Source organism: Conger conger, chromosome 13 (assembly GCF_963514075.1).
Source record: "Conger conger chromosome 13, fConCon1.1, whole genome shotgun sequence".
Lineage (NCBI taxonomy): Eukaryota > Metazoa > Chordata > Actinopteri > Anguilliformes > Congridae > Conger > Conger conger.
In genome coordinates, this window is record NC_083772.1 from 29,080,720 (window position 1) to 29,094,060 (window position 13,341).

The 13,341-nt window shown below is 41.3% G+C and overlaps 1 protein-coding gene across 1 annotated transcript; it reads right to left on the bottom strand.

The window, feature by feature from the left end:
* Nucleotides 1-1,224: 1,224 nt before the first annotated feature.
* Nucleotides 1,225-12,186, bottom strand: LOC133108414 (extracellular calcium-sensing receptor-like). Its single transcript, XM_061217926.1, has 6 exons — nt 12,068-12,186; nt 11,552-11,843; nt 8,067-8,888; nt 3,443-3,670; nt 2,422-2,545; nt 1,225-2,117 (listed from the first exon to the last, which is right to left on the bottom strand). The coding sequence occupies exons 2-6, from the start codon at nt 11,807-11,809 to the stop codon at nt 1,225-1,227; spliced, it is 2,325 nt and encodes a 774-aa protein (XP_061073910.1). The 5' UTR covers nt 11,810-11,843; nt 12,068-12,186.
* Nucleotides 12,187-13,341: the final 1,155 nt, after the last annotated feature.

The following is a 13,341-nucleotide window of genomic DNA, read 5'->3' on the forward strand; positions in this document are numbered from 1 at the left end:
CTGGCAATATTACCACTTTTCCATCAGTGATTGCAGGGAGATACACCTGGCTTCTGGTCTGTGGTTAATTTCAGTTTTGTGGGACCGTTTGGGAAGACATGCTGGGGTTTGGCACTTTCTATCACTCATTTCTTTTGTGACTGGTACTTGCCGATGTTTGTTACTTCTTTTTTTAAGGAAGTTCACCCTCGTCTTTAGATTTAGACGTTGATTGTTATGTTGTAACTTAATAAAAACGTAATCTTATTTTCCTCATGACTTGTGCATTTTGATACACGTTGATCCAACAGGTTGCTCTGCCTATCAACGAATTTGGCAATTTATTTGATAATTGACTCAGAAATTGGCCATATTTAACCTTAAACTTCACTTCCCCAACAAGACCAATGTGTTTAAAAAAGAAGCCTAATAAATACTGAAATAAGTGCTAACTGCATGTATATAAGCGTTACAATAATGGTTCACTACAGTGTGTCTCATTGACATTCCAACTGGTCCATCTGAATGCTGGCGTAACATTTTCTGAGAAAGAACTGTGAAGTTCTTGTTTTTGCAGCTACCCATTACGCAATTCTTTTAGAATAGATTACAGAATTTATTTTCAAATAGCATCTCAAAGCATTTGCACATATTTGCAGTATATTGCTCAGTGTAATGGAGCTCGAGGTAGGTGTCCACTAATTACTCTCCTATGAGTTCTCTGAGTGGTTACTCAGTGGCCTGAAGCAGCAGAGCTTTACTGGCTCTTTACCTAGAAGCCAGCCACTCAGTGGAGCGACTGTTTCCCCTCCAGGGCCGACAATCTGATGAAGGCCTAGCCTGTGATGGTAGAATGACCAGAAGGACCAAAAATGTGAGATGCTTTTTTTGTTTTTATGTTTTGACTTGGGAGAGATGTTTTATTTTCATCAGTTTGGTTTCTGGAATAATGTCTTATGATTTCTGGAATATATCACATTTCACATTATATTTGAATGGGTTATGATTGCTTAATTATTTCACGTTTTGGTCAGAAAACAATTGTGATTAGGGAAGGACTCGAAGAAGGAAGAAAAATAACATTTTAAAAGCATTACTCATTTCTTACAAATTATTATTTTTTTAATCTCTAGAATCTGACTGGTACACTGACCCAATATCTAAACAAAAGCAGATACACATTCTTGCTAGTCATCACCTGAATGTTTCACACACTCTTTAAATGTAATCAAAGGTATATGACGTTTATTTGCCCATTATCTTCTTCTTCGTATTCTTTTCAGGTCTCAGAAGGATTATATAACACTTGGGAGCAAAGATACAAAGGAGGAGACCATAACTGGAGGCCAGGATTGCAAATATCTCCACAGCGACAGTGTATTTCCCTGGGGAGCTGACGTAGGCAGGGACAAAGGTGATCCAGACGGCGCAGAAGATGATCATGCTGAAGGTGATGAACTTGGCCTCATTGAAGTTGTCTGGGAGCTTCCTGGCTAAAAAGGCCAGCAGGAAGCAGATGGCTGCCAGCAGGCCAATGTAGCCCAGGACACAAGCAAAACCAGCCACTGAGCCCACATCACACTCAAGAATGATCTTGGCACTCCGCCCCTGTATCTCAGATGGGACGGGAGGTGATAGAACCAACCACAGCACACAGATGAGCACCTGGATGGAGGTGCAGAGGAAGATGGCTGCTCTCTGCTGCACCGGGCCAAAGTACTGCATGATGTTGCTGCCAGGGACTGAGGCACGGAAGGCCACCAGCACCACCACTGTCCTGCTGAGCACACAGGAAATGCAAAGCACAAAGCTGATCCCAAACAGCGTGTGGCGCAACATACAGGACCAGGGGGAGGGGTGACCAATGAAGGCCAGCGCACACAGGAAGCAGAGAGAGAGTGACAGCAGCAGCAGGAAGCTCAGCTCTGCATTGTTTGCCCTAACAAGGGGTGTGTCCCGGTGGAAAAAGAAGGTGGCGAGGACACTGCCTGTGAGGACCACCCCAGAGACTGAAATAGCAGCAAGGACGATCCCCATGGTCTCCTGGAAGGACAGGAACTCCACCTCCTTTGGAACGCAGGCAGTTCGAGCAGCATTCGACCAGAACTGATCCTGGCACTTATGACACTCTGTTGAATCTTAAAAAGTGTACACAAGGTAGTTTACAATCACATATATGGGTGACAATCACTTAAGGTGTCATAAAGTGTCACATGTAAAAATATAAAACTATTTAGTCAACATCAAACCAGTGTTGCATAGAAGTTTACCAAAATGACTACAATAATCAATTATAGAAAAGATTTTCACTCCAGATTTCATCCCTTATGCATCTTTTAATCCGTCATGACAGTCGGCCAGATTGGAATCGAAAACTAAACTGAGCTCGCTCTCTAGCCATGGTATCAATGTTTATTCACTGTCTTTTAACTTTAATCTTACCAGTGGTGTTGCTGATCTCTCCTGCTGCACATGGTAAGCAGTCAAAGCAGCAGATGGGCTTTCCTTTCTGCACAGCCTTCCGAGTGCCTGGGGAACAGGGCATGCTACAGATGGACACAGGCACCTGTATGCATCCAACACAACACACAGAACATCACTCTACCTCCATACCGTCACTCAGAAACATCTTATACCCTCAACAAGACATCTAAATATACTGTGTTTTCACATACTGAAACTGACCTCTTAGGACTGTTTTCCTGAATCAATGTTGCACACTGCATGCATGTACTCAATGGCACAGCGAGTGTACGTACTGGGTGTAACTAGTGAATGCTGGTATTTTCGCGACCACATGCAGCATGGTTGTAACATTTGGATTCACATATAGAAGGACAGAGAAGTTTCCTACTTCCTAATGAAGTACAGTTTTTGCTTTTATAAAAAGCAAACGTTTCATGAAAGAAATAAAGAAAAAAATATATTTCCATTAAATATTATAATTTTATGTTGAAAAATACAGGACAAAGAAATACATGTTTAATTTGATTTAAAAAATTTCAGATATAGTTGTTGGTAGGAATACATATAGGAATTTGAAATGATTATTACACAGATGATAATAATTTTCTACACAGATTATAATTATTTTTGTAATTTTTTAACATTGATATTACTTTCCTTACATAGTGCCAACATATTGCATGAATCATCAAACTCGGCTCATGCCGAAAATTCCTGTTTCTGGGATTCAGATCAAAGTAAAATTTGACATTAAGATCCACAAAAACCGTGTTGGCTTTTGAAATTAGCAAGCTACCACATAATGGGCTACGATTTGCTACAGAGGCATCCAACAGCCAGACTGGAGAGATGCGTTTGATTTACTTGGCCTTTCCTAGGCTTTTGAAAAATGGCATACTGGCATAACTTTCCCATAACACTCAGATGCAAGCGACACAGCAGTCTAAATATGACAGCGAAGGATCTATCTAAATGTATGGCATGCGGTTTGCTTTACCTTATTCTGGCCTCCACCCCAGACGATTCTTTTCACATCGATGTCAAACTTGTTATGTGATCTGTCCACGGTGTCAAACTCTCCCACCTTGACAAACTCCACTGTCCCCTGTGCCCCCACTTGCCAGTTAATGATGTCATAAGAGGCCGGTGGTTCACCATTCTCATCAAAGTGTGTAGCTTCTCCCACAGGAGTGGTGAAGTTGACGGAGCGGAGGTAGTGGAGAATCTTCAAGGACAGGAAATATCTAGATTCTCAACAGTGTTTTACAAAACTAAACACAGGGTGATGAAAAATGTAAACTTTTAAGTCAATGCTAGGCAGGTTTAAACTTTATTCTGAAATATTAAAAGCGACAGACAAATGAAAATGTAACTCTATAAAGCTAACATTTCTCTCAAACTGTTAGTTACAGTTGCATCATTTGCGGTAGACCATATCTATAGCATATCATAGTTATATAGCCAGCTACTTATATAGCCAAATAACTTGTGTACTCATAATATAGTAGGTTAGCTAAAGTTAAAACTTCAAAAAGACAAAAATATAAAGTGTTGTGTAGCTCTCAAGTCAGCATTAAATGTTCGGCGAACATTTTCTTACTAGACTACTACAAAAAGACGGCAAGTACTATCACCATTTGTCTCTGTCAGCTTTCCAAAACAGTGTATGAGAACTTGGAGCAAGGGGGGGGAGGGGTGGTTCAACATCGGCACATTCACAGAGTAGGGGGAGGAATAAACAGTGTTGTGGTTTGAGGGCAATTCCTCTCTTGACCGTTAGTCAGAAATGACCTATTGAACCTTTAAAAAAACCTTTATCCAGCATTAAGAAGTGTTAAAAAATACATGTGGGTAAACATTTAAATAACGTTTTCAGCTTTTCTTCCATTACAGTAGTTTCATGTTTGGCACTCCCCCCTCGGGAGATCTGCCAGGCAGCAGCATATATTTTTAGTTTTTTTCCACAGTAACTACTTGTTGTTTGCACAACCACCACCAGGTGTCATATGTGAGCACTCTAATCCACAGCGGTCTGAAATACTTGCAGGCTCCAACAATAGGGGGGCAGCAGTGCCCTTTTTCATGATGAGGAGCTCGCATTATTATTAGCATTACATAAAAATAAAGACAACAATTAATACATGAGTACATTCAAAAATACATATTTTAATGAATTCAATGAATAGGTCTTTCCCGCTGATACAAAAGATAAATACAAATTCCACTTTTTTTGTGTGAACAAGATCGTTGTGAATAATAGGTTATTACACCACGGCTTGGTTACATACTTGTTTCTGATTGGCTGGATTATTGATTATGGATTAATGACAATTAAATTAGTTGGCAACTAATTTGGTCGTTGATTTTAGTTGACTATGTTGATTATTCATTGCACCCCTATACTACAAAACAAGAATTTGGGGGTTAGCAAGCTAACCAAAGCGCTAACCCTGGGTTTTCTGAGTTATGGGCCAACCGGCTAACCTGGTCCGGGGCAGGTTTTGCTCAGGCTATCGGCTGGAAACATATGAAAGCACTACCCTTTGATCAATCGAGTCCTTAGGAGCATCTCTCCAGGACGTTCCCGTAGAACTCGGGTCTGTCGTCACTGGGCGGAGACCAAATTAATCGGCTGGCTTTCTCTATGGTTACACTATGCAAAAGGTATAAGCTAGATTCTCAACAGAGAGAATACAGTAGCCATCTAGCTGACATAATGCAAGTTTCTTGAAACCTGCACATCAATATCTACTTCCATTGATGATGTGTGAACATAAGCCTCCAAATATACGTCATTTAAATAACCGTCTTGTCGCATATAATGCAATATTGTTTTGACACGTCATTAGCAAGCAAAAACTGAGCCATGCAGGCGTACAACTAGTACATGCCCTGCTTATTATAAATGCATTAGCCACAATAGCTTAATATAACATTGTACACTCCCTGGGCACTTTATTAGGAACACCTACTTATTCATGTGATTATCTAATCAGCCAATTGTGTGGCAGCAGCGCAGTACATAAAATCACGCAGATGTGTGGCATGATTGTTGGTGCCAGACGGGCTGGTTTGAGTATTTCTCTAACTGTGATTCTAGAGTTGACTCAGAATGGTGCGAAAAACAAAAAACATCCAGTGAGCGGCAGTTCTGCGGACAAAAATGTTGATGAGAGGGCTCAACAGAGAATGGTCAGACTGATTTGAGGTGACAGAAAGGCTACGGTACCTCAGATAACTACTCTGTACAATTGTGGTGAGCAGAAAAGCATCTCAGAATGCACAACACATTGAGCCTTGAGGCACATGGGCTACAACAGCAGAAGACCACGTCGGGTTCCACTTCTGTCAGCCAAGAACAGAAAGCTGAGGCTGACCAAAACTGGACAGATAAAGACTGGAAAAACACAGCCTGGTCTGATGAATCTCGATTTCTGCCGAAGCATACAGATGGCAGGGTCAGAATTTGCCGCCAACAGCATAAATCCATGGACTTTTGTCAACAGTCCAGGCTGGTGGCAGTGATGTAATGGTGTGGGGAATGTTTTCTTGGCCTGCTTTGGGGCTGGTAATACCAATCAATCATTGCTTGAATGCCACAGCCAATTTGAGTATTGTTGCTGACCATGTGCATCTCTTCATGGCCACAATGTTTTGAGAGTTAATGGAGGCCATACCCAGAATGAGTATAGTAATATTCTCAGTTTCCGTATATTCGTTGTATACACTGCATTTATTTGGTCCTATTTAGCACTCGCTCTTACACATTTCTTCCTAGACATGCATTACATATAAATGTTTTAAAATGGGTTGTTCTACATTTAATGATGTGAGATAACAATACATGTATTTACACATAATGTCGGAAAACTGCAAAACGCAATGGTAAGAAATATAAAGGGTTGGCAGTTTTATAGCGCCTATATCCAAAGCGCTGTACAATTGATGCTGCTCATTCACCCACTCATTCACCCACTCATACATACACACCAACGGCGATTGGCTGCTATATAAGGCACCAACCAGCTCATCAGGAGCATTTGGGGGTTTGGTGTCTTGCTCTGGAACACTTCGACATGCCCAGGAAACTTCGTAATCTCGTATCTTCTTATCAGCAAACAATTACACAACCTCATTGTCTCAGGCCTACATTGCAAGGTTTAAGTATTTGATGAGCCTGTTTGTGAGGTTACGTAATAGTGGAGCAGTATCCCCATTGAATTGTAATACAAAAAAAATGATCTGAGGTAGAATATCCGTTAATTTCATACATATTTCAATGAATATGAACCATAAAGCTAAACTCATTGTACAGTATTTTCATATTCTTAAGGTTACCCCCTGGTAGAAGAGATATTGCATCTCAATGGGACCTTTCTGGTTAAATAAAGGATGAATAAAATAAAAAAGAATAATAATATGCCTCAATTAATTCATCATTATCAAAACAAAACAGCAATACTTTAGAAATATAAAATTATGTTTATTCCAGCGTCTCCCCAAGATAGAGACAGCAGCTGCGTGGTGGCACTGCTAGAATGTTCTCTGCTGTGCTGTGAGTCAAAAAGGTCAATTGGTTCAGAATCAATGTGTTGAAACAAACGGTTTCCTATATGGCCCTGCAGAAATTTTCCCCATACAATACAATACCCTCAGTAGCCTAAAGGGAGGTAAAGCTGATGTTTCGGGAATGATACCAGTAAACTGGTATACTGCTCCCTATTAAATAGAGCGGCCGAAGCTAAATATAAGCAAACTACAAGTTGAAGTCTGGGTTCAAAGTATGTGTTTCATGGTTTAAATGCATAATTATATGCTGAATCCGATCAGATTTCAATTCGTAACAGTCCTTTTTTTTCAGTTTTTAGATAGCTGAGATAGGGAAAGCATGATAGGAGCCTTTCATAACATTTCTCTTTGATAACATTTCAAAAATAGTTTTACAGTATATGATTTCATAATATTTATTATAGGTCACTAAGGGAGAATAAATATGTGATAATGACCCTATAAATCTAAACAAACATCATATCCCCAATAGGAGGCTTGAAAAAATGCTAAATTTCCAGTAGTAAACCACATAACTTTTAAACCTCCCACCTAAAGCTCATGCATACATTATGCAGCTTGTTGACACCCCTAGACCTATTGTCCTGCCCCCAACTACTCAGACCTCTTCACAGCAGTGGCTGATGGGCCAGTACTCACATTGAGGTCACTTCTGGGTGAGAATCTGTGACAAAAGCTAACAAAACTTTGGAGACAAATTTCTCAAAACCACATGTCAGACATACAGTACTGTGCAGAAGTCTTAGGCACCCTAGACTTTATTATATATATGTCTATTTTTTGTGTGTGTGTTAGGATAAAATAACACATTTGAGATTTTCAAATATTCATTTTCCAAAAGATTCCAATTTTGAGAAATTGAGATCTGTACCATGATATCCCGTTTACAGCATCGTGTCACATATAGTGTGTACCATTTCATTTTGTGTGCAGCCCAAGTACATTTTTTTCAACTCCTATACTCATAAGCTGCTAAACCATTAATTATTAATAGATTTACCCAGTGTTATTGGATGCTGATACTCTCAGTATGTTTCTGTGCTCACTCTTACCTGCCAGGGCTGTAGGTTGAAGACATCTGGACACCCACCATTTTCAAAGGGGCCATCCCCTGGCTGGCAGGACAGCATGTTGTGAATGGCATGTGCAACGGCATACACAGCCTTGTAGACACCGTAACCGACTCTCAACTGGGAGATGTCAGTATAAATGCTCTCAACATTGTGCAAGCTCTCAGACCCTGTGCACTTGGGCCTGACTGATGCAGAGGGGGTGGAATAATTTGTGAAAGAACATCCAAAAACCACCTCCCAGAATTCCTTCACAAAGGGGTCAGAGGGCAAATCCTTGGGCTGAAACCTGGTGAGAAAAGACCTGAGACCCTGAATGTTTACCTTGCGCAAGGCAAGTCCTAAAGTACCACTGAGTGAGCGCATATTTTGAGGAGAGGAGATGAGTTCAGAGGCAATCCAGGACTCTGTGGCAATCCACTGCTTGTTGGTTATGTTCTGTCCCACCACCTCCTTCAGCAGGACTTCCATATCTTGGGCAAGGGCAAAAGTTACGATGACTTTGGCTGTAGAATGCCTGAGCGTCTCCACGATGATTGGAATTCTAGTCTCTAAATTGACCTTAGGGATGACCTCAGAAAAGGCCACACACACTTCAGAGTTCTGAAGCTCCTTCAGCAGAATCTGGATCCCAGACTGTCCATAATCCTCGTCTCCCACTATCACACCCACCCAGGTCCAACCAAAGAGACGCAGCATGCGAGCCATGGCCCGGGCTTGAAAGGCATCACTGGGCACAGTGCGGAAGAAGGTGGGGAACTTTCGGTGGTCTCCAAGGCATGCACACGTGGCGAAATAGCTCACCTGGGGAGCACACATCACACACCATGTTGTCAGCTTAATTCTGCTTCTAACAAAACCAGGTCATCTTCAGAAAACTTTAAATATAAAAAAACACAACATCAGACATTTTCAATAAACAACACATGTAAGACATGAGAAAATGTGCCCATACTTACTCACTCTCTCTGTGCACATTTGGGGATTAGGAGGGATAGGAGTCATAATGGCTTTCAAAGGTCCTATATTGTGGAAAATGACATTTCCTAGCTATTTAGATTATACAGGATTTAAATGTGCTATTAAAACACTGTGAAAGTATGAAAACACACATAGAACCCAAATAAATCCACACATGCTGTATGAAGAATATGTACATTGAAATGAGCTGTTTAAGCTTCTGTTAAGTTATAACATCACAACCAGGGCTGCATTAACCCCCTGAGACCCACCAGGTGGGCAATCATGTACTCCTAATAACTTTAATAAAACAATCATTTAACACATTTTCAATGCATAAAATACATTTTACATTACATCAATGGCATTTGGCAGCGACATACAGTTGATTAGACTAAGCAGGAGACAATCCTCCCCTGGACCAATGCAGGGTTAAGGGCCTTGCTCAAGGGCCCAAAGGCTGTGCGGATTTTTTATTGTGGCTACAACGGGGATCAAACCACCAACCTTGCAGGTCCCAGTCATGCACCTTAACCACTACGCTACTGGCCGCCCAAATTTAAAAGCTAAGATTCTAAGCAGAGCCGATGGTTATGCTATAATTTTTTCTAGTAAAGCAAGCCAGTTCTTAGGCATGTAAATGGGGGTGGGGTTTATTAGGGGTGATCCGAGAACTCTATGCTCTCTGGCGCATGTTGCCATTTCGCTAGCTCCCGGTAATACATCAGCCTATTAAATCTTATGATTTAAACTGATAATATTTGATGAGAGAGAATAAAAATGTAAATAAATAAAAGCAATCAATATTAATTTTGTTGGTGAAGTGCGCAGTTGTTTAGCATAGCTACTGGCATATGTTGTTAACTGGTCAGAGAGCTCTCAAGAGTTACTGGAGAGCATCTCCGGAGAACAGAGTAATATTCTGCCTTTTTCACCAACTGCACATTAAATGGAGACATCCAAATCTAACACTAGCTATCTAGCTCCATCTATGATGGATAGCCTATTTATTGACATTATTTTACTCATTCATTGTGAACAATAAAAATACTAAAATGTTTAGTTGAAAGGGGACAGACACAATTTTATGACGTTTATGTTAGCCGCTGGCGAGCTTGCTTGCTCTGTTTACGTTGTGGACCAGTCCAGCTGGCGTTTAAGTTGCCCATAGCAATGGTAAACAATGGGGAACTATTTTGGATTGCGGAGGGCTGAAATAAATGGTAATGGTAAATGGCAGGCATTTATATATCGCCTTTATCCAAAGCGCTGTACAATTGATGCTTCTCCATTCACCCATTCATACAGACACTCACACACTGACGGCGATTGCCGACCAGCTCATCAGGAGCATTTGGGGGTTAGGTGTCTTGCTCAGGGACACTTCGACACCGCCCGGGCGGGGGATCGAACCGGCAACCCTCCGACTGCCAGACAACTGCTCTTACTGCCTGAGCCATGTCGCCCCCAAGCAACACAATTCAGTGAAATTTAACATTACTGACCGATATATAAAAAAAAAAAAAAAAGATTTAACACAGGGCAGTGTTCTTGTTTAAAAGCAATAAAACACATAAGAGATTTGCCGCAGCACACACATACCAATAACCATGATAAATCACTCCCTCTCGTGTGTTATTGCTTAGTTAATTATTTATGAGACAATAATAACCCCATAACATTGCCTACCTCTAATTTGTTGTTGTTCTTTCAGTCATGAAATCATTTGCTAAAAATCCCACTAGCCTATTAAACAGATTTGTCAGGTTCTGTGTTTTCTGTCATCTGATTCTCGTTTAAGTCCCCAGCATTTTCATCTTTTGTTACCCTCTGTGCTTTCCATAGTCTGTCTGTCCCATTCAATTCAATCGTTTCACCGGTTTTCACTTCCTTGTTATTGTGCACACCTGATTGTTATTTCCACTTGTTATCCCTCTATATAAACCTGTCTGTTTTGTTAAGTCTCTGCCAGATTGTTTTGTCTCACGACCATAATCCCCAGTGGTATTTTCTGACTGACTTCCATTTTGACTGGTTTTGTTTTTCACCGCCGTCTCTGGTTTTACCCTTTTGTTTTGATTTGACCCGTTGTGCTTGGACTCTGTTTGGCGATGCGTTTTTTGATTTTGGATTCTCCTTTTGTTTGGACTGCCCGTATGTTTTCAACCCTTTGCATATGACATTGACCTGCTGAACCTATTTGCTTGTGTACCGACCCTTTGCCTGGATTCTTGTATTCGATGTGTCACACATTAATAAAGACTGTAACATTAACTTCTGTGGTCTCGCTCTTAGGTTCAGTGCTCTGATGCTATTCATTAATGTAATCATTTTATAATTATTTAAAAATCTATCAACTCCCGGTTGAAAGAACAGTGAAGGTTTTTTTTTTTTTTTTTTCTTAACGCTGCCCTCAGAGCCCAATTCCACCTCCCACTCCACCTCCTGTTGTCAATATGGGACCTTTAATGATCACTGATTTGCTGTTGTACTGTTGTACTTCTCACCATGGGGATGCTGAAGACTCCCAGTGTGCGAGCGATGACGATAGATGCTGAGGAGCGCGCATCACCAACAATCACAGGAACCTCAGGAGTACGCCCGCACCTGGAGCGCATAATGACAGGGTCTTTCCCTGTTACCAGCCCCAATGCAGCTGCTAATGTTGTCCCCTCTGCAAGGCAGGTGTCAGCCAGGGCATACCCCAGGGTGACATTGGGCAGCAGCTCAGGGTTTCTGTTTATCTCTTCCACTGCAAAGATCATGATATGCAGCCAACGGTATATAGCCAAACCCAATCTGAGAGAGAGAGAGAGAGAGAGAGAGAGATTCACCTATTCACATGCAAAGTCATGTAGATTGTTAGAGAATGTATCTCACACATGCACCAAAACACACTTACACACACATATACTGTATATGAACATGGTATTTTCAGGTATATAAAGACCGATATTCACAGAAAGACAGGTAATTACACATAGACACAGGAAGATATTCACAGATAAGACTTTTGCACTCACTTCTGACACCGTGAAGGTGCTGCTCGTTTTGTGAAGTCCAGGTTGGGCTCAGGTGCCTGTATATGAATAGGGAACAGTCCTCCAATGACCACATCACCCTCCTTATACACACTTTGAGAAATCAGAGTGTCCAGATGCCTGCAGGAGGATCCTACCATTCCACATACAGTTCCAAGGACCAATGACACCCACAGCCATAACCAGGTATGAACACCCATGTCCTGAAGGAGAAGGAGGAGTGACAGAGAGTTTGGGGAGAGGGGTCTGAGTTCTCCCACTGAAATAGAGGGAGGCTTCCTTATGTAGGGCTCAGTCCCTGCACTGCAAAAAAAGAAAAATAAGATTGTAAGTGCAGTAATTGTACAAATCCTGGTGGAGCAGTTAATGGTTGGGGCCTCAACCCAAAGGGAAATAGCTAAATCGCCTTGTTTTTTTTATCTGGAGGTAATTATATCATAAGACCCAGGAGTGGATTCTGGTACTAACTCTCCCTCTCTAATGTGCTGAGTGCTGTTTGTATTCAACAGATGTTTTATTTTCTTTCTTTTTTTTTAGAGCAGACCCTTCACCTCTCCACTGCTTTCCCTTACATAATTGCACTTTAACTGTTTGAGCCGCAGGCAGGATGGTGCAGTGCAGCCCAGTTACTGGATGAGTGATGAAAGAAAAACAATAAGTATTAATTATTCAGTTAACTCCTTAAGTATTGCCCCCTGTCTTGACACAAGCTTTAAAATGACATACCCAAAATAAAACGGTTATGATTCTTGAACCCTTTTGACTACAGGCAGAATCCTGGTATCTTCTGAAAGACCACAAAGCAAGAAAGAGTCCAGAGAAGAGCCAGGCAGAAGTTAAAAACCAAAAAATCCTAAACTGTGAAAAAAAAGCCCAGACAGAATGCCACAAGGGCAAAGGTACAGGGACAAGGAGGCTAGAACAAGGGGCAAGGAATACAAGGGCTTGGAACTAGCAAAAAGCAACTGAAAAGGACAGGTATAAATACACAGGGGAATGAGACAACCTAGGCAGGGCATGGGAGTGAGGGCGGTCTAACAAATAAACATCAGGTGAGACACATGAAAGGGCAATCATACAATGATGAGGGGGGAATGAAAACGCGGGACTGGATTCACATACACACGTGTAATAAACGGCTCCAGACTAGGGAGTAGACAATTGCACACAGAGTTAAGGAATATAGAGATAGTGGAGAGCAGGAGCGAATTAATTTAGCTGAATTAAGGCAGGCAATTAGAGAACAGGGAGGCAGA

Bases quoted from the DNA above. Each gene is read 5' to 3' on its own strand.
- LOC133108414 (XM_061217926.1), bottom strand. From the start codon at position 11,809: ATGATCTTTGCAGTGGAAGAGATAAACAGAAACCCTGAGCTGCTGCCC. The intron at 3,671-8,066 runs GTAAGAGTGAGC...CTGTCCTTGAAG, and splicing joins TCAACCTACAGCCCTGGCAG to ATTCTCCACTACCTCCGCTC. The intron at 2,118-2,421 runs GTAAGATTAAAG...ACACTTTTTAAG, and splicing joins AGAGATCAGCAACACCACTG to ATTCAACAGAGTGTCATAAG.